We start from the raw sequence: 26,736 nt of genomic DNA on the forward strand, positions 1-26,736 counted from the left end.
GCTGTACTGGTAAGTTAACAATCTACCGCCCACTTCTATATGTCCTGCTGTACTGGTAAGTTAACAATCTACCGCCCACTTCTATATGTCCTGCTGTACTGGTAAGTTAACAATCTATCGCCCACTTCTACATGTCCTGCTGCACTCATTAGTAAACAGTCTTCATATCAATAAAGACTGTCTATATATATTTAAGTAAATTTATGGTGGTTTTAATTTTTTTGTCAAAAGCAAATTTTTGATATTGCTTGTTTATCTCCTGGTATTTCCTTAACCTGGTGCCCTTAATATTCATAGATAGTTATGACTTACATTCTTAATGTTTGATGTAGGAGCGTCAAAGGACAGGGTCTGCAGGTGGAAAGAATGAGAAGAAAGGAGTGACACGGACAAACTCCACCACATTTGACGTGTCTGGCAGCACGCCGGTGAGAACATTATGTAACTCAGTCAAATCTTTACTTGTCAGTGAAAATTTTTAAACACATTCTGTTGAATGATAATGTTTACTAGTGTGGGCTAGACGTGAAATAAGTCCATTAGCTGACTTTAAGTTAGAAATAATAAACTGACAACTGAGCTTATTGCAGGATCAATACAATAGAATGTTTTCACTTTCATTAGTGATAGTACAAGTGCTATGATGGTATATAACATTCTTGAATAGATGCATATAATGTTGCCTATATCCGGGTATGCCTCCATACTTCTGTTTTTAGGTCATCTGAGTCTCATGGTGACCTATTGCAATCACCTTTGTCCAGTGTCGTGCGTCTTGCGTCCATAAACAATATCACATTTTCAACTTCTTCTCCAAAACCTCTAATCTGTTTTCAATGAAATTTTGCAGAAAACTTCCCTGGCCTAAAATGCACCAGAGTCCTGAATTATGCAATCCCCACCCCCACAGGGACCTGAGGGGCAGGGCTATATGGGTCAAAAATCTTCTTCCCAACATTCAAATAAGGTGTAATCAATTGCATTTCATGGATGGGATCATCTTTGGGTACTACACCAATATTTTGAATTTCATGGCCCCAGGTCTCACATTTCCCTATGGAGAGGGGGTAAAGTTTATTATTATTTATATTTGAAAAAATAAATTTTTGGGCATAGTTTCTTTAATTCGCATCGGAAATATTTCAAACTTAGTAAGAATTATAACAAAAGGATGATGGCTTGATGGTATGCTCATATTGATCCTGGCGGACCCCCAGGGGGCTGATGGGCAGGGCAAAAATGGGCCAAATTGACTCAAATTTCAAAAAATCCTTTTCGCAACACCAAGGTATGGTAGAATCAAATGTTCTTCATGGATGGAAGTGTCTTAAGGTGCTTAATTACCAAAATGGGTCTCATAATATTCCTGTGATGGAGGTTTACTTTATATAACTTTTATAGAAAAATGGTGTTTTTGAGCATAATGTTATTAATTTCCCATTGGAACTAACTTTGTAAGAATTATTATTACATGTCTAGGATGACAGTTTTGATGGTATACATGCATTGACACTGGCTTACTGTCGTCAATGTCTCATTTTCTTTTCATGACGCCTGAAGTTACTTACTCTTCAACCTCTTAAATTCAATATTGCTTATCTCAGGTGACTGTCAAGGTAAAAAAAAATATTTAAACTATGATGACATCTTCCCCGTATGTCTTTTGTTCACAGTCTTTCTTTTTGTAAGAGTTTTAATATGTAGTGGTAGCATACACCCTTACATGAAAACTAGAATATTTACATTTTCTGACGATAATTTTGTTGCCAAATATAGAAGCAAATATGTGTTATCCACCTATTACAATTAGTTATCTGATATATGTTTTTATTTCAGGGTCAAAACTCATTTCAAATTACCCCAGTCCATGGTAGTCATCCTCTTCTTGTCTTCATCAATCCCAAAAGTGGGGGCAAACAGGGTACAAAGTAAGTCACATGACCTACAAGTGAAGTCTTAGTTTCACGTTAGAAGATTTATAAAAAGTAACTGCCATCTTTAAAATGTTCAAATGAAGTATCAAGACTTAAATGAAAATAAACTTTAATTTGTCCTGTCTGTTTCTTCTTTGTTATGCTAGTTGCCAGTGTTTGAATTCTAAAGTTCAAAGCACAATGTACTTACCTTATATAATGATAAGCTTTTAAAAAGGGATTTGTTTTTCATTTTAGAATTTTAAGAAAAATGCAGTACCTGTTAAATCCGCGCCAAGTACATGATATGATCAAACAAGGCCCGATGCCTGGGTAAGTTCCTTCTGTTGTCACTGTCACAACTGTCACGTCACAACTGTCACAATTTCCTTTCAAAGGAAATGACAGAATATATGTCTTTCTTTAAAAAAAAAATATAGAGCTTTCTTATAGAACAAAATATACAAACCAATTGACTGAAATTTTTTGTTAACTGTACATTTATAATACTCAGGCTACAGTTTTTCAAGGATGTACCAGGAGTACGGGTGTTGGTGTGTGGTGGCGATGGCTCAGTTGGCTGGCTCATTGAGGCAATGGGTAAATAGACCAGCAAATATGGGGGTTTAGCATGATTTGTAAATAAAATTGTTCCAGCTTGTAAATAACTATATAGTAGTTATTATGATGATATACATAAACAATTGATTTTTCAGAGGAAAACAAAACACAGCTGTGTGATTTTACCTGAACCAATTGTAGATTAATACAGCTGTAGAATGAAAGTGTTAATGTAAACTTTTGGGGAAAAAATCAGAAAGTTTAAGCAGGAGTTTGCTCCCTTCGTACAGTATTCTTTTGTTTCAACTCTTCAGATAAGTTGAATTATAAGGAGAGACCTCCAGTAGCTGTACTACCGTTGGGTACTGGTAATGACCTAGCTCGCTGTCTACGCTGGGGCGGTGGTGAGTATACATATATCTCTTAATACGTCACTGGACTGTTTTGAAATTGTGTCTAGTTATTTTCTAATTCCAATTTTTTTTTTGTATAATTGGTGAACAAAAAGTTAGCAGAGTATGAGAAAGATGGTATACAGAACTTATCCTTGCTTCAGGGAACTAAGAATTGTTCAGAAATACATGTGTCGGTTGGAGAAATTATGTTAACATGTTGCTAGGTACGATCAAGTTTGTTTTCTCCTTAGGCTATGTGCTTCAGGGAACTAAGAATTGTTCAGAAATACACGTGTCAGTTGGAGAAATTATGTAAACATGTTGCTAGGTACGATCAAGTTTGTTTTCTCTTTAGGCTATGAAGGTGAGAGCTTGATTAAGGTCCTCCAAAGGATTGAACATGGTACATCAGTAATGATGGACCGCTGGCAGATAGAGTTCAGCAAACCTGAGGAGGGGGAGGAGGAAGAGGGTGACCCAATTCCATACAATATAATCAACAATTACTTTTCCATAGGTGTAGTGAGTATCTATCTCTTAAGTGTTGTTAAGTTCGAGTTCTCTTACCCGTAAGAAATATTCTGTTTAATAGGTTAAGGTATTCAATTTCATTGTTTGACCATGTTTAACAATACACTCATAGGAAGATGACATTGAAATCTCAATACACAACTCAGTATATGATTGCCATGTCTCGTCAAGTCTGCCTGGTGCCTGGCGTCTTTGTGTCATAATGGTATTTTTTCCTATACATAGCACACAATGGTAGTAATCGAGTGAAATCATTTGAAAATGAAAATAATTAATTTTCTTTTTATGTAATTGTGACATAAATGTGTATATAAAATTATAAAAGAAAAAAGAAAAAAGTTTGAAAAAAAAATCTGTTGGAATGTTTTTACAGACACATAGAGAGTATTTCTTAATATTTTCAGGATGCATCCATTTGTCATAGATTCCATGTAATGCGCGAGAGACATCCTGAAAAATTTAATAGCAGGTGAGTACATTGTGAAAGTGTCCATGAATTGAGATGAAATAATAAACATTCAAAGATGGTTGTTGTTTAGATATTGTAAAGTTATGAGACAGAAAAAATTTACATTTGTAAGATAGCATAAATACAATACTCCTAGAAAAATGTTTTTTCTGCTTGGCTCTGGATGTATTCCTTTATATTCCTATAATTCTTGTGCAGAAATTGTGAAATTATTCTTGTTTATTGCAAATACATGTATTAATAAATTCAAATGACTGAGAGATAAAATTGTGTAAATATATAAAAATCAATCTTTATGTCAAAAAGTTTATGAACAAAACTGACTTGTTTCCTGATATTAACTATCTGGAGGTGGAACTTGTCCTTGTTAAATTTTAGTAGGAGTTTTCTCCCCTTTATCATGAAATCATATCTTTGTTCCAGGATGAAAAATAAACTGTGGTACTTTGAATTTGGAACGTCCGAAACATTTGCAGCAACCTGCAAGCATCTTCATGAAGATATAGATATTATGGTAAGCTTTGAAAGATGTTAACATAGAAATTTAGGAAAAGAAACCTGTTCAATGCAACTGGTAATCATTCTAGCAACCTGTCAAATTTGACCTATAATTTTTGTTCTGAACATAAAACTTAAAAAGAAAAAATACATATATAGGATTATAAACAATATCCTTCTAAAACACATTTCTTTTAATTGGCATATTTTGAATTAATATCAAAAGGCAAATTTAATTCTGATTTTGGTTCTAAAACCAGGATAATCAATCATATTTCATTTTCATTTCAACAAATTTTATTGACAAAGATGGTACAGTCAATGTGGATTGAATAACAGGCAAAGCCTATATAAATTCTCTCCACGAAGCCAAAGTTAACAAAGTTTAAGAGTAATGATGTAAATTATATAATTAGAAATGAAAGTGAATTTATAAACACAGAATGGGAAAAAACCAAGGAAAAACAAATAAAAGGAGATAACTCTCACACATCTCACATACAATATGCACAATATATATATAAATATAGTATACAGCAACCTACAGCTGTATACACTTGCAATAACACATATCAGTGATAGATTTTATATCAAATAGATTGACAGGTTGGCATAAAAGTCCCAAGTGCATTTGCACTGCCAATTCTGTCAATATAATGTAAATTCATTATTTTATTATGGTTTGTAGACTATCCATAATTAGTGTATATGGATTTGTATATTTCATATTTATCTGGTATCCAGTAATTGTCTGTCAATATTGAGTAAAGCATGATAAAATAACATATTTGCACATTATCCTGGCTGTGTGTAGTTAAGATATAAAGAAGTTAAACCTTCTGGTCTGTGCAGTATACAGCTGTACAGCTTCAAGTATATTTTATCAGTAAGCTCATTACAAACAGAACAGCCTTGGAGAAGTTAAATCTACATGATTATGATGATTATTAAGGATAGAAACAAATGATAAATTTCTTTGCCAAGCATACAAAGGACAATTCAGGAAGTAATGAGAAACTGTTTCCTTTTCATATGAACAAGCACAAGAAGGATTATCCACAAGATGATCACAATATAAATCATAATTTGAATTACTGCGTAATTGACAGAGAACAATATTAGCTCGTCTATTGCCTTCAGTTTTGAAAATAGTTGAAGATAAACATTCATTATTTAAGTCTTTGTTCAGATATGTCTTTAAAGCAGCAAGTGACGGAGAGTTTAAGTATGTTGGGATTAACTGTGTTAAATTCTCGTACATGCTAGGGAAGAAGCTGTTAAAGTAATTATAAGTTCTGCACAGAGGAGGATTAAAAAGCCTAGGTTGTCATAGTGGATAGGGGTTGACAACATTACTATTAGTGAAGGGATTTAAAACATCTAGCAAGTATTGAGGTGTCTGACCATGTATAATTTTGTACATCATTATGTGTTTGTGATTTTGTCTTCTTACAGCTAGTGTTTCCCTACCCAGTTCTTTATCTAATTTTTCATGTGATGTCCCTGATCGCATACCTGTAATAATTCTTGCAGCTTCTAATTGAAATGATTCTAAAAGATTGTTTTCTTGTTGTGTACAGTTGTCCCATATAATATCTGCATATCCCATAATAGGTCTAATAAATGCTGTATAAATTCTAATTAATGATTTTCTGCTTACAGTGTTTTTGATATAACGAAGAATGTTGAGTCTATTGTATGCTTTTTTATGTATATTTTGAATGTGTTGTTTCCATGTTGCATCTTCCTGAAGAGTAAGCCCTAAGTGTTGGTGTGATGACTGTTCTGTTATTTGGTTGTTTTGAAAGAAAAGTGGGGGGTGGTTGGTATTCTGTTTCCTGAAAAAGAGGACAGAGTTAGTTTTATTAGCATTAAAGTTAATATTCCAGATTTTAGCCCATTTACCTATATTAGAAAGATCTGCGTTAAGAGATTGTGTTGCCTGTGCTGGGTTGTCATCTATGATTATGTATAGGGATGTGTCATCAGCAAATAGTTAAATATTAGTGGTTATGTTTGAGGTAATGTCATTTATGTAGAGAAGAAATAATAGGGGACCAAGAACTGAGCCTTGTGGCAGTCCTACATTTACAATTTTAAATTGTGGAAAATAACCTTCTGTATTAACTGTAACCGGTCAGAAAGATAGTTATTGAGCCATCAATACCATATAATTTAAGCTTGTGTAAAAGACCTTTATGCCATACTCTTTCAAATGCCTTACTGATATCACAGAAAACAAATCGGAGTTCTTTACCTTTATCCATATTGCTTACAACTTCGTTTTAAATAAATAGAAGCTGGTTAACTGTAGAGTCACCAGGAGTGAAACCAGATTGATTCTTTGTAATGATACTGTGTCCAATGAGAAAATTATAAAGATATTTAAAAATGATTTTTTCAATCAATTTTCTGAAGCATGTAGTGATCGAAATTTGTGACATCATTAGCTGACCCTTTATCTTTATAAATAGCATTAACATTGGTTTGTTTCCAGTATTACCCCAGTTTCCAGTGTTTTATTAAAAAGTAGCATTAAGGGCAATTTTAGAGATGCTTGAAGGTTTTTTTTTACAATTTTAGGAATGACACCATCATGACCTGGAGGTTTATTAATTTTTAGATTACTAATTTGGTCCGAGACATCTTGTTCAGTAATATGGATATTTGTTAATATATTGGGTATGTTAGGTTGTGGTATTTGAGGGAGTGAAGGTCAGGTGAGGAAGTTGAGATATTGGTAAAGTGGTTATTAAGAAGTTCAGCCTTGTCAGTAGGATGGTGGTGTATTTGGTTATCAGAATGTAAGGGAGGGATAGAAGCAGATTTATTTGAAAACTTAGTTATAGATTCAGCTATTTTCCACCATTTATCAGGACTAATATTTTCTTCTAAAGAATTCTGAAGTCTTTAATAGTTTGCCTTTGCCTCATGTATCAGGTCAATAATCTCATTATGTATATTTCGAAACCTTTCCCAATAATAAGCAGTGTTTATCAATTTGGCTTTTTTATGTATTCGATAACGGTGTCTCATTTTGGATCTAATTATGTTGTTCATCCATGGTTTATCATTGGGATGCACAGTGACAGTTTTAGTAGAGATGAATCTATTTACCTGATCCGTGATTGCATCAATAAAAGAAGAATTAAATGTATTTGAAACTTGAGTATGGGATAAATCCAACCAATCGATATCGAGAAGGGCATTATTCATACTTTCACAGTCTGCTTCTTCATATTTCAAAACAGTTTTTTATAACATATTCTTTTAAACACTAAAAATGAGAAGCATGAACAGAGGAGTGATCACTACAAAATGGTGGAGATACAGGAGTGCTTTGTATAATTTTTTGGTTATTAGTTAGCATGCCATGAATGGAGGTGGCACTGTCAGGTGTAATTCTTGTGGGTTCATTAATATGATTAGATAAATTATGTTTAATTAAAAGACGAGATAAATAATCATTTAATGGGTTATGTAACATGTTAATGTTTATATCACCACAGTACCACATCCATTGGTGTATCAGTTGCTTTGGTTAGTGTAGCATCTAATTTGTTCCAATATTCAACATTACTTTCTGGTCTGTATAAGCATCCAAGTAAAAATTTATGGTTTTGTATTGAGAATTCTGATCATAATAGTTCAACATCATCGATTTCTAAATCAAATCTCCTATTTATCATTATTGTATCCTTATAATAAATTATGACACCTCCCCCATGTCCTGTAGTTCTATCTTTTCTCAGAGGGTTCAAATTAAAAGAGTGCATTGCTATTTCATTATTTGGTATTGATGGATTGAGATATGTTTCAGAAAGACAGACTATATCGTTCTCTTCAAATTCTGCCTCAACCAAAGCTGTTTTGTTTCTAAGAGATCTTACATTTAAATGAACTAAGTTAATATTTTTCATTGGTCCCGGACCCGGGTTTGATTCAAAATCATGACATATTAACAGATATATAATGCAAATAAATAGCATAGACAATAAGTTACTAATCAAAATAAACTTATTTATATAGAACAAGTATAACGATATTGTAGAGTAATAGAAATAGATGAGTACTATAACAATCATATTTCTAACAGTGTGATGGATATTCACTTGACCTGGCAAATGGGCCTCGGCTGGAGGGTATCGCTCTACTCAATATTCCAAGCATTTATGGTGGCACCAACTTATGGGGAGATAACCCTAGCCAGAAAAAGCGCCGGAAAGCCCAGAAAGCAGCAAAAAAAGACAAAGACAAAGAATTTTCCACGAGTAGTATGTCATCTGCAGAATTAGCCATTTCAGTTCAAGGTAAGTTTTATGATGACTATTTTTGAAGGAGTGTCAAATAAAATTCATTACAACATTCAGAGTTGTATGGCTGCATTTATGTTATACAATATGACAATGTTTAAAACCAATTCACTTATGTGGACAATGTTACAATGGCAGATACTACAGAACAGATGCTGTTGACATGGCTGTATTTTTCATTTATTAATATTTCATGCCTTGGCAGGAGTATATACCTATGTGTTCCATTCATTTGTGTCTTTGGGGGCGTTTCCGGAGTATATCTAAAAAATCCTTCAAGCTAACTGAACAGAACTTTCTGCACACATCGGTCCAATGGTCTAGTAGAGTGTTTTTACTATAGAGCAGTTTTAAGTTTCATTATGTTCATGGTTACCAAGGAAACAAGTAGTCAAATTCGCTGATTCCAGCATCTTCAAATCATAGCTCTGAAATCACTTCAAAAATAACGAAATTTTTAAGACTATCAATCATTTCTGTTTCATCTAGACAATTGAATCATTTCTAATTGCTTGCTTAAAGAAAATGTTGAATCATTCATAATTATTGCTTTAAATATATTACTGATTCCTTATTGCATGTTTGGTAGAGAATATCACTGAATCCTTCCTGTTATTTGCTGAAAGAATGTCATTCTTGCTTGAAGATAATTGAGTCTTTCCTGATTCTTGCTTGAAGATAATTGAGTCTTTCCTGATTCTTGCTTGAAGATAATTGAGTCTTTCCTGATTCTTGCTTGAAGATCATTGAGTCTTTCCTGATTCTTGCTTGAAGATAATTGAGTCTTTCCTGATTCTTGCTTGAAGATCATTGAGTCTTTCCTGATTCTTGCTTGAAGATCATTGAGTCTTTCCTGATTCTTGCTTGAAGATCATTGAGTCTTTCCTGATTCTTGCTTGAAGATCATTGAGTCTTTCCTAATTCTTGCTTGAAGATCGTTGAGTCTTTCCTGATTCTTGCTTGAAGATCATTGAGTCTTTCCTGATTCTTGCTTGAAGAGTTTCTTTTGAACCTATCGGTTACTGGTTTGAAGAATACAATTGAATTCTTATTAATCCTTCCTGATTCATGCTTGAAGAATACAAGGGCTGATTAATAAGTGATGAGCCTTGTATTGTATTCGCTGACTTTTTAAGGCTATGTACCTGATGACTGGTGTCATTTGACACAGTTAATGTGGAAGAGGTAGCACTTTAAAGTAAAAAAGGCACGTGACTTTTGGAAAAAATGGTCTAGCACCGTATGATATCCATACTGATATGGTAGCAACACTAGGGAAGGATAACCCTTCATAAAAATGGAATTTATGCTTGGCAAACAAAGCCTTGGGCATGACGCCGGTCCTGACAGGTTGCAACCCAAGATATGGTCAATGAAGTCCATGGTATTGTTATAGCTTACAACCGAGTTATAGAGAGATATATAGCTATTACAGTTGAATACATTCCATTCTTCCGATAGATCTTGCAATGAGAAAGGTCTCAGCCAGTTTGGTACCAAGACTTCTTACAGGTGATCAGGAGCACACCAGGCGGACTTTGTCGCTTGCTAACTTGGTCCTTTGTAGGCAAATCCTGCTAATTTTCTGCGGTGGTTTGTGATTATGGATGAAACGTGGGTCTATCATTTCGCCCCAGCGGGCAAACAACAGTCGAAACAATGGAAGCATCCTGGTTCAGCTCTCCAAAGAAGGCAAAGACTTGCTTGAAGAATATCATTTAAATAGTTCTGATTCTTGCTCGAAGAGTATCATTGAATCCTTCCTAATTCATGCTGGAAGAATATAATTTAATCTTTTCTGATTCTTACTCGAAGAGTATCATTGAATCGTTCCTGATTCATGCTGGAAGAATATCATTGAATCCACCTGTCGTGCTTGAATCCTTTCCAGAAGAAAGTAATTAGATGTTCCTTTAATTTTCGTTGAAGAAGGTTATCAAATCTTTTTGTTTGAAAGAGATCATTTTTCTAAGAAAACGGCTACTAAACCTCATGTTTCCTTCGTGGAAAAGACCATTTTCATCATCACTTTTGGGTGAAGACCATTTGTGATAAAGATGCCTTCACTGTATTTGCTGGAAGTGGTTTTGATGATATTTGCAATCGACCAGTAAATTCTATTAATGGCTGTTCATAAAAGATCGTTATTTGATATTTTCATCCTAACTTGAAGGAGTTCAGTTAGTTGCCTTTTCTAGCATTCCTTTCTTATGTGCTCTTAGAAGAAACATAGCCGTCTTTCATTGTACTTACTTGTAGATTCACTCTGACTGCTTAAAGGAGATAATTTTAATCCATCATAATATTCGTTTAAAGAAGACTTTCAGATAATGAATGATTTTACTCGAAGGAGACGATTGAATTCACTTTTAAGCTTGATTTCTTAATTGCTCGAAAGAGGGCATTCTGTTTTGTATTTACCACAGCACTGTTACTATCATAAAAGAATCATTTTGTCGATTTTGTAAATAATACAGACTCGAAGCTTGTAAATATGATGTGCTACATTTTAATTTGTTAACGCGATGTAGTTGTATGAATGATTTTTGTGGATCATTTTCAATTTACATGCAATTGAACGTTGTTACAAAGAACCTAAAGCGCTGAAGTCAGAATTGTTAACTATTAAATTATTTTTCCGGGGAAGCAGAAAAGATTGTACACTTTCACCTATACTCTATTATACTAGAAATTATTTCAAGCATGCCCTTTCTTGCTTGCACTTTCGAGTACTCTCAATTCACACTTCTCCGTTAACTAGAGGTTCTACATAAACAATTGATGAAAGAACAGATTTACTCATTCATTTTGAGAAAGGAGAAATGATATTAGGCTTCCGTTGGGTTTTCTCTGACAGCTACATTATTTTAATAAAATGAGGTTTAAACTGTAAAAAGTTTGTACCATATTCAGTAAGTTACTACCAAAGGTCATATCTTAAAACCTTCGTTGATTCAGGGTACCTTTGAATTAAGCGAAATAAATTCCCCACCAAAGTTTATGATTTTACAGTAATTGAAAGACATATCGCTGGTCACATTGAAAAGAATGGAACATGAACTATAACTTTCACACACCATATAAAAACATAATGGTCTTATGGGAGTTTGGCTTGTATGCCAAAATGGAAGACGCTTACCAATTTTGCAAGCAGTTAACTGCTGGACTGGATGATGAAGGTTATGATGAGGGATTGGAGAGAGATCAGCTATAGGGTAGTTATGGTGAGGGATGGACAAGGGTGATCAGCCCGATGTTCCAGCTCTATCAATCCTTTTGACATGGCAGTTCCTGAATTTGTCAATAGAACGCCATGTTTTTCTGGTAATGGTTGCAGGCCTGGCGACAAGATAGATGGCAGCACCATCAAAACTCATGAGTTGTGAGAACGCTGTACATTGCAGCCCTCTCTTCGCCATCCATCTTCTCGACACGTACAGCAATCACATATGTTATATTACCAAACATTTTGTAAGATTCTAAGTCTTACTGGGGGATATTTAACATGTTATCTGCCGTATGAAGACATGATCAGCTCTAGACGTTTGCTGTAGTAGATATTCTTAAATCGTGATGTTATAGTGGTGAACGTAGAAATGTTTTATATTACGATTAGATAAGTTGTTAGCTTTGATTTATTGATAATCGTTCGTTTATTTATGTCACATGTTTTGATGTTTGATAGTATAGTTTGTATTGAGTAATTCGTTTTAATGAAAGGTTTTCTTGAATTATATCATTACGAGTATTACTCAGAAGATTGTTATTGTGGTAGATTTCCTCAACTGATCATGTCCGGAACATTTAAGGTTGTTCAGACAGCGGATTGTGTAAACGTTCTTAAGGTCACCACGTTCATCTAACGATTGTGCAATTTGTAATTATGCCAGGTATTCTTGGACTTTGGGCAAGATATATTTAAGTAAATGACTGTTTCTTGCGATTGTAATTATCTTAAGAATTTTATGGGTAACTTCTGAATGACATTCAAGGGTCTATAACACTTTGATATTGACCTTCATAAAGGCAGAACTTGAGATATGTGAAAGTGATAACTGCTTTAAAGCGGATCGTAGATAACCATCTCTGCGACAAAAGACAAAGAAGATGTCATTGTGTAGAGAAGAACATACCTGAAGCGGATATACGTAATATATAATTATATTAGTGTTAATTTATGACTTAATATGTATATTGTCATGTTACGATAAATGTTTGGAATAGTCTTCTTTATCATTGTTTTATTTAAATTATGTTTCAATTGATTCATAGTATCCGTAAAAAATTCAAATATAATAAATTGTCTGTGCATGAGGGAGAGCAACCAAAAGGCGATGGTCATTTGGGATTCCATTCTGTATTTTCCCGTTAGTTGAAATTGCCATGTTTTCTCTTCAAATTTCATCTTTGGATTTAAAGGTATTCTGAACTCTTTGTGATTGTGTGTTTGAAAATAAACGAACACCCGCATGTTTATAAATATGAAAATATCAATAGGACTATGTGGTCGATAAAAATCTTGTGCATATGTCATTTAAAGTTAAGCACGTGGATTTACAGACCTGAATCTCCTAAAGTTACATACGGAGGCTGACACTGTCGTCTCGGCCGTGATTTGCAGACTTGCAGCGTGTGTAGAGAAACGTTTCTCTAGCTCAGTTCTATGTCCTAAAATCAATAACCATGGACAGCTACAGGTAGGCTATGCACTATTCTGAAATAGAATTTTATTATCGAGCATAATAGCCTGCATGTCAAAATGACTGAGTGTTTATTGTAGCGTTTGTCATATTGTCATCGCCATAGAAAGACTTGTTCAATTAAAAACAGTAGCCATGGCAACTAGATGGTTATTAAAGAATCGGGGCAGAATTATTTTTGACGAACAGCTTTGTAGTGAGAAAGGATTGAAGACGTTTCTGACAAAACGTTTCCTTTCTTAAATGTTTCATGATTTTGTAAATCAGTTACGCCAGGGAATGAATATGGCTGCTTTTTTGTTCTTGCGCAGCTCTCCAATCAGTGACATTGTTGTTTGGTGTAGATCAAAAGACATGCTCATAATTATAGCATACGGCTGTTAAGTACAAGTCGCTGTCGTGTGATAATGTAGCGTCGTTTGATTGTGTTTCACATCCAGACAATATATACCGAATCCATATTTCTGGTATATCTGGCGTGTACCATTGCTGATGTCTGTCTTAAGCATAGTAGCATTTTTTGATCATATTGCGATATCAATTTCAATAGGATAAAACAAGAAGTCTTTAAAACCAGACTCACTGTTACTATTTGAAGATTAAAAAATAATTTATAAATGTATTTAGAAATATGACATGAATGTATTTATTGAAACAAAGGCATATTGTTTATTGTTTGAATACTTACCTCTTTAAAATATCTCGTAAACAAACAAAAAAATACCGATAAGTTGTAAAAACAAATTTAATAGATTAATTAACTAATTATTGAATCGACAAAGGCCTTAACTCTGACAACTGACGCCGCTTGAAAAGTGAAGAAAAACATGAAACCAAACAAAAATATCATGTATTATGTCATGGAAGCTTTAGTACATTTTGTTAATATAATGCATCCTCGGTATGATCTGTTATTTTGTGAAAAACAAATATTACCCATTTTGCTATACACATATTTTGATTAAAAAGGAAAGCTTATCAACAATCACGCGAAAGACGTTAACTGCTTATATTTTTTTCGATTTTTTATTTTACAAAAATTAGTGTCGATAAGAGCCATTTATTTTTGAATGGGGAAACGCAGTCCTGCAGAGGTAACGATTGGTACATATATTGCTAGTCAGCCTGCCAGAAGTGCTTCTTTTAATGTCCATTGTCCTCGAGCTAATGAAAGGGAGCAATCGGACTGCCATTTTTGCCTTTAAGTATTTCTGTGAATACCTGTATGACCAAAGCAACAAAATCTGTAATAACGGGTGCGACAGTTCTGGGTCAATGGTACAGTCAATACCTTGTAACAATTTCATTGTCTTTCATGTTTTCTTCGTGTCTAAGTAAGCAGAGAAGACACGGCCAGGTTTATTGCTGCGGCCTAATCTAGTAGAAAGGCTCTATTGGTGTTGATTTTCCTGATAAAGCCTAGTGTCATCAACGTCTTGCCTGCCTTTTACACATAAAACAAGACCTGTGTATTGATATGACAATGGAGCTGAGCGCTGACAGCCTAATCCACGACGATGAGCCCAGTGTATTAATGCCGATCAATACTACAGTGCATTAACTTTTTGAAATTGATTATCAGACCCAATAAAAAGTTTTCTAAAAGTCATCATCGCCTATTGCTTCATTTAATTTATTTAGATCTATTGATTGACTAGAAGAAACTTTTTCTAAAAGTCTTCATAGAGGAATTGCTTTGCTGAATATATTATGATCTCTTTATCGATTATTCTGAGGTTTTTATTTCTGAAGTAATCATAGACTATGACTACACTTAATATATTTCGATATATCGATTTGTAATTTTTATTATTTTCGCGTTTTATTTTTCTTGCGTCGTAAATGAGACAGAAATATGTTAACTTTGATTTTAATGTTTTAATCCATTTCTGACTGGGAAGGTCCAACGAATTGAAGAAAGGCTATTGACCTATGTTGCATTAGGCGGGGATATGGTCATATTTACATCGAATGTTGTATAAAGGACGCATGTTGGCCTCTAATGGAATTTAGCAATAGCGTCACAGGATACTTTAGTTAGATAAGGGTCATCACTGTCAAAACGTCAGCCAAAAATGATAAAAAAGGATTACGCCTTCTTGCCTTCTTCCTTGTAAACGTTTCGTAATTATTTCCTGTTTTGAATGGAAACATTTAACTTTTTATCAATGAAGATAGACTTGTATGAAAAATGCGCTTTAGTTATTTATATCTCTGACCTTACCAATTGATTCATTTTTATTGACTTTAGGCCTTACAGCTTATAAGTACATGTACATGATACAATCCATACATAAATATGGGTATGGAAGAACAAAACAAAAAAGACAAATCGGAGAACGACTTATAGCGTTAAAGCATTACAGGTCTTATCTTGAAGAAGGCTTAATTCTTTGATATTATTAACAGATAGTAAGTATATCAACTTAAGCATCGAGTTATTTCTTTTTACAACAACGATCAGCAAATTAATTCCCCGTCGTTGTGAGAAAGTGAATTATGAAAGATTGAATAAATTGATCAAGATGAAATGTAAATGTTTTAGTGGCTTTCTCAGGATGTTGATACCCATTATTGGTATCAATGATTTTGAAGTTATTGTGATGTGAAAATCGTGAAATGAAACAGCTCTTCTTGAACTGGGTACATTCATTGTTACGATATTCATTTCTTACCGTTTCTGCAATTCTATTTCAACTCAACAGCACCATGATCAACACAATGCGGAGAATGCTAGTATGGGCTTATTACAATATGCGGGTTGGTCAGGTTAGCATTATCTGACACATTGATGGGCTTAAAAATTTCCCTAATCTCCCCTTCCTCTGCAACAAAGGAATGTTTGATATTTTGGATACATGTATGTTTAGTGTGATTAAACATTAGTTCATCTTCTCGATTGGATTTACAAAAACAAAACAAAAAAAAACACTAATTAATAGCAACTTTTAATTTATTCCTTGATACAGTGTACGCCTAATGATGCATTACGTGATACAGCAGTTTCGTTTTTATTTTACTCGTCAGTGGTGGTAGGGGACTAAAGTTTAGACCACAGCTTGTTCAGAAATTAAAAATAGGTCGACACAGATTTTTTGGAACATTTTCTTCTGGTTGGTAATGTCAATTGAATAGAAATTCTTATAACACAACCAGTAGAAGATTTGAGTGTAAAGTTTCGATGACTACAGGGTCACCTTCATCAGACAAATGACCTATGTGGAGCGTACTAGCACTGAAGTACGTAGTATACGAGATGGTACGGAATCGACCAACTGTTTCCACTGCTCTATAATCCTATGTACACAAAGGTCGAAGATAGCTTGATGAGATGGTAAACAGATTAAAGACCAAAAAATACACCAGATGATAACGTTGCACTATGGTGAATTCGGCTACGCTTTGTTTGTGCAGTTGGATACCAGTGTCTATATTGTAATTCGGTGACCTTACTCTCTTATTTTAGTTTTGAGAAGATAGCTACCAGGAGCTTTTTTAACTTTTGGGTAGACTTGTTCTTGTGTTTTTCATATGTTTTGATGTCTTCGAGCATAACCATGACTTTGTTCTCCATCACGACTGTGGCTTTCCCCTTGTCTACTGGTAAAATCATGATAGATTTATCCTTGCTCAATTGCTTAAACGCAATGCGTTCTTACTTTGATGTGCTGTTTACTGGTAATTTTGAAGATTTTAAGACACCTGTGATCTCAGTTGATCAGCCTCAGCGTAACTGTTCTGTTGCTACAGTAAAATCATCAACTGGAATTTTGTCTGCTACGATGGTATAATTCAAACCTTCAGGTAGTAGTGTTTTGTCACTATCTGTGAGTTGTTTGTTAGATATAACATAGATGTCTTCTAAAGAATGTCAAATACAAGGGTTTTTACGATTGTGAAAGATAAAAAAATGTTAAGAATATTACAGAATTTTGTTTGATGGATCTACCGACTGTTTCGCGTATATATTATGTAGTTTTATCATCGTTCAAGATCGTCGTCGTCCGCCTTGCGTAAACATTTGACATTTTAACCAATTCCAAAGTTTCCCCAATAGGATTGAGCTCATTGATCCTGAACTGGTCTTGACCAATATTGTCATTTTTCGAGTATGTCTTAGATCCAAGAAGGCAGTCGTGGCCGCCATCTTGAAAAAACATTTTAAACGTTTTCTCCAGTCCCACTTGTGCCATTCAGCTAAAAATTAGTGGGAGTGTTAAGGAAAAAAAAGAACAAAGTGCTGTTATTTTTCGACCTTCTCAAAACTTCGACACGGCAGTCATGGAGGCTATTTTTAACATGATTGCGCAATCATGGTTTACCTGTGCAACACCTATATCTTACTTCTCAAGTTTCACCAGTGGGACTGAGCTCAAACTTAACTGTGAAAAAAGTGTAACACTTGTTACAGTTACCTACTTCTCACCTAAACTACCATCTGTATCGTTAAAAACAGCTTCTTAGTAAGATTTCAGTCAAAGTAGAAAAAATAACCCTTCTCCATGCTGATGTTTTTTGTAGTCAGATGACCGTTAAGGTCCATGGGCCTCTTGTTTTTCTTTCCGTAATCATCTTTTAAAGTCATCTTCTGGTTTCTAAATAGTGATGAAAGAAGTAGGAATGCAACGCTTACCCTTATTATTATTTTTTTCTTCGTAGATGTCGGCGATAGCATGATCGAGGTGGTCGGGCTGGAGAACAGTATGCACATGGGTCAGGTAGTCGCTGGACTTCGAGCCTCAGGTCGGCGGCTTGCTCAATGTGGACAGGTTGTGATCAGGTGAGAAAACTCTTGTTAGTGATGATCAGCGATGAGAAAAAAACTTGGTGATCTGTGAGGTGGTCGCTGAATACAACTTTATTGTCTCTTCTACAGGAAGTCACCGTTCACAAGGTGTTATATCAGATTGAGTATGCATGGTTACCTGTATGAAACTATATTGCGAGTATTTCAGTCTTCGGTCATATTAAGTATTCAAATAAGTAACAAACGAAATTATCATGCAGTGACTTGAAACCTTCCAAAATGTTCGCAATATTAGCAGCTGAAGTCAAAAGTTTCGCAAACTTGAATGAAATAGGAAACAGACATGTTGTTTTCAGGGAACACTGCTCTATTTTTCAAGTTATTGTATTTTAAAGCAATATATAACCGCGAGTACACTGAATCGTCTGTAATACTTAGTATTTTGGTTTCGATTGTAGGACAAGGAAACGATTCCCCATGCAAATAGATGGAGAGCCATGGTTACAACCTCCGTGTACAGTAAGTACCTAACAGAGTTAATACTTAGCAAGATAGATTAAGCTATTAGAACTTACAAGAATTAGGACATACAAGAGACATGGCTTCATTACCGTCGGTACAATACAGTAATGTTGCTTGGAACAACATGGTCACTATGGAAAACATTAGAATATTAGCAAGTGCGAGATGCTTGGTGAAGTTTCGAAATGTCAGTTTCTTCATATATAATAGTGCTGTTTTGTTGTGTTGTGTTGCTGTTAAGGTAATATTTCAGATAATGCTTGCAGTACTGTATTACATTTTGTATTATTTTTGTAGTATGAAATTAAACATCTGCTATTGAATATTTTCAGATAAACATCACTCATAAAAACCAAGTCCCTATGATGATGGGTCCCGCTTCCAACAAAAAGTCTTCACTTTTCAAAATGTTCAAGAAATAAAGGTAGGCTTGTTTTGAACACTGACAATATTATTTAAAACAAATTTTCCTATTTTCAGGGTTTCCCAAAAATTCACTATTACGTGGTTAAATATTACTAAATAAACTACTCATATCAGTTCGGGGACATATGAATTCATGGATTAAGAATACTTATGAAATCAACGAAAATTAATCCATCATGAAATTGTAATTTCACAGTAAATTAAGTTAACAGAAGATGGAAATCGCAAGAAAATGTCAATGTCAATCACAAAAAACTACTTGTTAGAATTACGTGATATGAATTTTCAGAATTGATGAAAAGCAGTGCGATTATATTAATTGGTACATTATTGGAATTATTGTGTTTAATTTAATACAGCATTTTGTCGTTTTACAGATACTTTTACTCAGTATAGCCGTACAGAACGGAGCACACCAATAAAAAATATGGCAGCAGTATTTATTTTCTCTACCGTCATCAGTCTAGTACCCTGATGTTTCTCCAGTGTCAAGCCTGTGGCTACTCTCATATTTCATCGTCTGGCTATTGTTCACTCTACCGAACCGTCAAGATCGCTGCCCCCAGTGATCTGCCATAACCCCCATCGTCCGGTTAATGGTCATTCTACCTCAGGTGACCATTGCCATGACTGAACGCGACATTCAGGTGTGCTCGATAGCACCTGTAAGCTATTGCAGTACCTGGTCACCATGCCTCAACCGTCAGTTTACCTGACCTGCACTTTGACCTCTCTTCCATCGTGCGCATTTACCTCAATGGTCACTGCCTCACCGTGACCATAACATCACTCCATCCTGTAGTTTATGGTCACCACCCGAAATGACCATTACACCTCACCAAAATTCCGTTCCGAAAATGTCAAGAGAATGTGTTCTTCAGCAGACCTTCCGAAATTTCCTGTTAACTTCCAGAATTGAAGCCTGTGTCGAATCCTTGAGATACACATTCAAATACGAACAAGGGCCATTGTGAGGACCACAGAGGTCATTTGCCATATTTTAAGCAAAATGCCTGCTGCATTGTGTTACATAGTTTTGATGGAGTATAGGTTCGTTATGACCAGTACTGGTGTTGTGATATTGAAGTACTAGTATCAACGAACACTTTCTGAACACCTTCAAATATCTATTCCGACAACCCTACAATAATGACACTATTGTTGTCCTTTAGACCGTAGTCAAGCAGTTTCGACCCGTTGACAACCATTCCCCATTCAGTGAAGTATATCTGGGTTGAATTTCTTATTTTAGCTTGGTTTTGTTTTGTTATATCGATATTTCCCGAATGAAGGTGTAATCTTAATGCCAGATAGATATGCATCGAAACAAATTTGATAAAATTTGATACAATGATTGCAAAACCATGAGTGAAGTCAGCAGTAGATAGTTGCTAAGAAGGCGCCACCAGCCATATAAGATCAAAAGAGATATAATACAATGCCATAAGTGTTGCCTCAGATTTAAGTATTCTGTGAAATTTAGTTCAGAGATTTTTCAGATGAGCATGAATATATACATTTGGCTGTAAATAGCATTGATCAAAAGGAAAAAGGCTCTTCTTAAGAAATGTAAGGTGTGTAACTGTTACTGTTCAAATAGACGTATCAGCACTTTATCAAAGCAAGTCGAGATCGTTGATCTATTATCAACTACTGTAGAGCATGCGGTTGAAAAAATAGGTAAAAATATTTATCAAATTCAAGCTGTTTGAATTTGTACTTTAAAATTCAATTTTATCAACTGACTGCTTACTTGCTTGAAAATGATCTGTGTCATCTGGATTACCCTATAGTTTTCAATCAAAGCCAATAACTAGATGTTATTTAGCCAGGTACAAGAATATCTGCATTCATGTTATTTATTGTTTCAGTTCTGCTCGCTTTGTAGAATTCAAAAGAACTTAAGGCAACTTTTCATGTTATTTTGTAATTATTTGGCAATGCACCCCTAATATTTTCACTATTGCAGTCGTTACTTAAAATTAAAGAAACACGCTATTGAAGGCGCGACCATTTTTTCTGTGATAGTTTCAATGTTCCCGGAATCCAGGAGCATCATGAAAACGGGATATCATTTCGCAGCATCATGGAAACGGGATATTACTTCGTAATCGAGCACCCTTCGCTTCCAAATATTCCTTCTCATTCTTCCGGACTTTTCCCACCGACTTGGGTTTATCTATCTTTTACTCAACAAAATCGTTCTCTTCTGTTGTCCTATTTTCATTCAGTGCTCCTGGTATTATATACGTTATGATATAGAAAATTCCAGAACACGTTGACAAAACTTCAAGTCGAACAGGATTTGGTGGAATGATGCCAGATCACATACCAGTTTATCTGGTACTTCAAATTTTAGTCCGGTTAACATTATACAACGGTAACCACCGACTATCAATTTCGCGGGGATATATTTTCGTAACTTTTTTGAATCAGGTTACATTTTTACGCGACCACTTCATGCTTTCTCTGCTGTGGGGCGGTGAAACCAAAGACATTGCTCAAGTCAGCCCTGTGGCCCCTACGTTCAATGAATGGAATTAACCGTCCGTTGTCATGGATACTACAACAAGTGGTCTTTAGGGATGAAAGGGATTTGTAGCGTAGTTAAAATTGAACACAACAAACCTTTGTGTTCCATGCTCATTTTGCTTTAAATTTGTGATGACGATTTAGTAGATAATCAGTTGGTTAAGAACTGTGTGAAGGACAAAACTTAAAGGTAGTGTGAAAAACATTGATCAGAAAACGTAGACTTAGGATAAATGGTTAAGACAGAAGGTCAACATATGGAAAGTGGACATAGGATCAAGTTTAAAATGTATTTTTGTAATAATTTTTTTTCTTATACATGTATTGATCTTCAAAAATGTTCACAAATTCATGGTTTGAGCAATTTTTCTGCTGTCAAAATTTTCCATGTTCACTTCTGATGTCTTTCGAACTTTTTTTCTGGAATTATTTTCATTTTCACACAAAATAAAGTTAGGAAGCGATCGATTGACTTGTGGCCGAGATAGATTTTTTTGTTGATATTTTAGCTAAAAGAAATAAGCATTATGATACAAAGTCTGGTGCAAGAGATCCAGTACAACAACGTAGCATTGGATCGGTGTTTTTATACTTTTTATATTATGATATAATGCCTCCATTTCATATAAAACTGTAGAAAAGTTTTCAAATCTGCAGAAATTCGAAAAGTTGATGATATACCTTACGTCCTGTGTTTGAATTATATACAGGAGATATGTATTGACCAAAGTGTTTATTACGGTGTAAACATTCTTGAATTTCGGTTATACATGCACGTGGTTGTCTTATTACTTTGTTTTTATCTCAATTTTCTCACTGCACAATTATGGTTGAATGAATGTTGATGGTGTTATAATGATATGAAATTCAAGAATATTTACCGAAATCATTTTTCTTCGTCTTCATTTCTAAAGATATATTGTGTTTTGAGTTTGTGTGATTAAGTGTTATATATTATATATAAACTGTTGTAATATCTATATATATAAAGTATATAATCTATATATATATATATGTATATATATATATATATAAATCTACCAATGTATATATTACATTTTTGTTTTCTAAATGTTAAGCGTTTGCTTTACAATACTTTCATCTGTAGACGTTACTGTGGAAACAAATATTCAGTATTTTTACCGAAAATCCTGTTATATAACTAATGCGATGTTCAAACCATCACAAATGAAGTATGTCCGTTTTTGTTCTAGTGTACAAATATGATTATAACCGTCTCGATTGACCATATTTCCATAGTTATGTTCGAAAAAAGCTGTTACAAAATTATGACGATGTCTCAAATTATGTGTAAAATAGCTAAATGTATCTGTATGGCCAGGCCAGGTAAAGAAGGATTATCAGAAAGTTAGGATAGCTAAATATCATGTGATTCTTCCTCATTATATTTACGATATGGTTGTCTATGTAAATACGTAATGACACCTGAGAAAATTTCATTATCGAGTTATAAAACACATTTTTACTTGGGCATACAATACATAATTACGTTTTAGTATGACAGTTATTATGGCTCAAAAACTGTCATTACTTGGGTGTAGTCTATGTTTAGTGCCAGACGCCTTAAATTCATCATGAGTTCTCTGAACACTAATCGGTATAAAATTGATTGTTTTGGACGACGTAGTTTGTGAAACAAGAAGTTTGATATGTCTTATTGAGGATCTGAATCAGCCAAAATTGAAACAACCTGTATTTATTGTTAATATATCGATGACGATGATATTCGAGACATACTTTAAACCTTCAAGTGTTTGTTATTGGTTCAGTTCATCGTAAATTTACAAGACAAACAGATTTTTGCAGATTCCTGTTTCTGTGGTTTGATGTTTTGAAACTAAGAACGTTAGTACTGAAAATATCAAATACTTCTATTAGATAGTTCACGTGGTTACATTTCATCAGCACGAAAGTGAAAGATATGATTAGATGCATGTCAATTAAAGAATGGTTCTTTATGTGCTTTTTACGATACTTGCAAATAGAATTGAATACCATTTGCGATACACCAATTTCTAAAAACTTGGAATCCATCGTTGACAATAATGAAGAAAAATCGGAGCTATTCATTCATAATCAATACGTTTGGATAGTCGTTTATTTGTAGGTAAATCCTCTTGTAATTGCATGAGATTATGTGAAAATCTTAAGAGCATCATGCCCATAAAGAAGTTGGTGTATTCAAAACGTAATGTCTCGACTAGGCAGTAGAAGTTTGATTAATGGGACATCGATGGGTGTTTAATGGCATAGGAAAGGACCGAGGAACACAACTACTTTTAACATTTATTTCCAATTAAACCTTATGCTTTATGAACGGAACGAACGCTAATAATTATAACTTTCATTTCCAAATAAAACCTTGTGATTTCAACCTTACCTAGAAAAGGATTTTTAACCTAACTGACATGAATAATTATAGTATTTTATTTTCTTAAATCTTACTAGTTTAACTTTATCTATAAACGGAATTTTTAACGTAACAGTTACTGATAATTGTAACTTTTGTTTCTTTAAAACATTTTGATTTCAACCTTATCTAGAAAATAATTCGGACATAAACAACACTTAAAATTATACCTCAGCGTCATCCCCGTAGTAAAACAAATAACATTTAAAGATCATTTTCTTTAAAGAGAAATTCATTTTAATTGTTTTAGTCGATATTTTTAAATATTGTTTGATACTGCAATAGTTTGCTATAAAACGTAAATGAAATATATTTTAAAATAGTCTGGGACTTTGTTTGTTAGGTTGTAACTATTTCCCTCTTAATCAGTGTGACGTCATACAGTATTGATCATAAGCTCATGTATTGTATGCTTGCGGGAAGGATGGGAATGGAATGTGTCATATTCGTGTATTTGTCTTCAAAATATATGCTATAAGACACTTGATACGTGTTATAAACACCTTAGTTCATAACGGAATATTTTTATGCGTGACAATGTTATAAAAAAGGGCTTGAAATCCGTTTTAAACAGTATTTTGTTTGTTACACTAGCCAAATGTTATTATGAGTGTACTTATCATTGTACAACCTTTATTGCAACTGAAAATAAATTTTCTGTTTACGATTACACCTAAAGATACATTTTCTGTTTACGATAACACCTGAAAATAAATTAACATTTTATGATTACACCTGAAGATACATTTACAATTCAAGATTACACCTAAAGATACATTTACAATTGATGACTACACCTGAAGATACATTTCAAATTCAATCATGATTACACCTAAAGATACATTTTCTGTTTACGATTACACCTGAAAATAAATTTACATTTTATGATTACACCTAAAGATACATTTACAATTCAAGATTACACCTAAAGATACATTTACAATTTATGGTTACACCTGAATATGAATATACAGTTTTATTATTAATAATGCACCTGAAAGTGTGTTTATTGTCTAATCTTGGTTTTTGAAGTTAACTGTTAACCAAAGTATGAAAAAGCATTAAACATTAGGGACACCTGTCCTAACCTCAGTTTTCTGCCAAAAATGATAAATATTTTACACCATTTTCTTTTGAATCGACAGTCCTGTGAATTTTCTTGACAAAAAACATAAGGTAAACTATCGCAATATTGATTTTATGACATATAATTACGAGGGCTTGTTAGTAATGAAAAAATAAGATATCAATACTTTAGAAATGTCCTGAACAAATGTTATTTACGAAATATAGGAAAAATCCATATATAGCTATATTGATATTTTTTAAACGATAAGACATTAAATTATTTGAAATGAAAGTTACACTGTTCTTCCATTTGCAAGACACGGGTTTGGTTTGTTATATTTTCAAATAGCATATTATTTTGTAGATAAGAATATTATATATTGTGTATCAGCGAAATTTAAGTGAATGGGGAGGAAGAGTCCATGATGTCACCTTATCAACTTTATTTTGTCTATTTATATGGTTTCCATTGTACCAAATACATGACGTCCTCAACTTATGTGTACACACACAATTGACGTCATCAATGTATACCATTAATTTTTGTTTTCCCTTTTTCATATTGACAAAATATATATGTTCATTAATTATTCTGTAATATCGTTACAACTTCTTTGTTGACTAATAAAAAAAATGGAGTATATTTTCACATGTTACCGCTTCTTTAATGTAAACTGTCTTTGTTTTTTCGGTCGATATTCGAAGTTGCACACTTAACACATGGGAGGGAGTATAATTTCGTTTATTAACAAGTTTTATTTAATTACAAATGATTTATCTTAACTCAATGGGATGCATGAGATGTGATGGAAAACCGGATTGTTAAAAACGTGCAGGAGATCGTGAAATAAATTAGTATTCATCCTAATGATTTATCGATAAATGATTTATCGATAAATGATCCGATGTGATATGTGATTCAGTGATTGTCAATTGGAGACAGTAATTTACAGCATTCATAAATCAAGACAGTCGATATATAGTAGAAACTATATAAAAGAACGAAGGAAAAGGAAAGACAACATCGGAAATGAAAGTTAACACGATATCAACATGAGCCTCCAACACAAGCATGTTATGTCGAAAGGGGTCCCGGTGCTATGTTGATGATCGACCAGCTTAGGCAAATGTGACTGAAAGTCAAATTATATGTTAAAGGTACCTCACTGTCTGAACAACATGAAGGGGTATCGTATGCCTCGAAGGGCAATGTGTGTTAAATGTCTTGTCCATGGAAACACGATGACAGCGGACGGTTCTTTTTTTTTCAATTTCATGATAAACAAGCAGTAAGAATCGAACCTCTCCTAGGATCTTTACCGAAATTTTAAAGTCCTATATTCTGCCAGATAAGCTATCGTGGTCCCACATGTTACTATATGCGACCCAAGTGACTGTATTTGCGGTAAAATAACAACACCTGTCTACAGTTTACCTGCCTATATTACTTCCAACAATTTCCTGACACAATATTTAGGCTTAAGATTCCGAATATGATGAGGTCTTGATAGAATCGTTCTGTCTATTTATGTAATGATAGGACATGTTAACTTATTAATATATACATGTAAACATTGTTGTATGTAAATGTCTCATCGAAAAGGATTTTAATAACCGGTCGCTTGGGTCT

At 33.9% G+C, this 26,736-nt stretch overlaps 1 protein-coding gene across 3 annotated transcripts in view; it reads left to right on the top strand.

Moving 5' to 3' along the window:
• Window positions 1–25,749, top strand: part of LOC132548932 (diacylglycerol kinase beta-like) — a 122,890-nt gene extending 97,141 nt beyond the window's left edge. For all 3 annotated transcript variants that reach the window (XM_060212835.1, XM_060212837.1, XM_060212836.1), the window contains 13 exons: window positions 333–428; window positions 1,837–1,928; window positions 2,172–2,246; window positions 2,428–2,513; window positions 2,789–2,878; window positions 3,225–3,391; window positions 3,805–3,869; window positions 4,293–4,383; window positions 8,464–8,677; window positions 18,040–18,160; window positions 18,586–18,646; window positions 18,982–19,073; window positions 19,453–25,749. In XM_060212835.1, coding sequence (XP_060068818.1) covers window positions 333–428; window positions 1,837–1,928; window positions 2,172–2,246; window positions 2,428–2,513; window positions 2,789–2,878; window positions 3,225–3,391; window positions 3,805–3,869; window positions 4,293–4,383; window positions 8,464–8,677; window positions 18,040–18,160; window positions 18,586–18,646; window positions 18,982–19,071 — 1,248 coding nt within the window. In that variant the 3' untranslated portion in view covers window positions 19,072–19,073; window positions 19,453–25,749. The remainder of the gene's footprint in view (window positions 1–332; window positions 429–1,836; window positions 1,929–2,171; window positions 2,247–2,427; window positions 2,514–2,788; window positions 2,879–3,224; window positions 3,392–3,804; window positions 3,870–4,292; window positions 4,384–8,463; window positions 8,678–18,039; window positions 18,161–18,585; window positions 18,647–18,981; window positions 19,074–19,452) is intronic.
• Window positions 25,750–26,736: the final 987 nt, after the last annotated feature.

This window comes from Ylistrum balloti, unplaced genomic scaffold (genome assembly GCF_031769215.1).
Source record: "Ylistrum balloti isolate Yb309-2 unplaced genomic scaffold, AGI_CSIRO_Ybal_v1 Utg370036, whole genome shotgun sequence".
Lineage (NCBI taxonomy): Eukaryota > Metazoa > Mollusca > Bivalvia > Pectinida > Pectinidae > Ylistrum > Ylistrum balloti.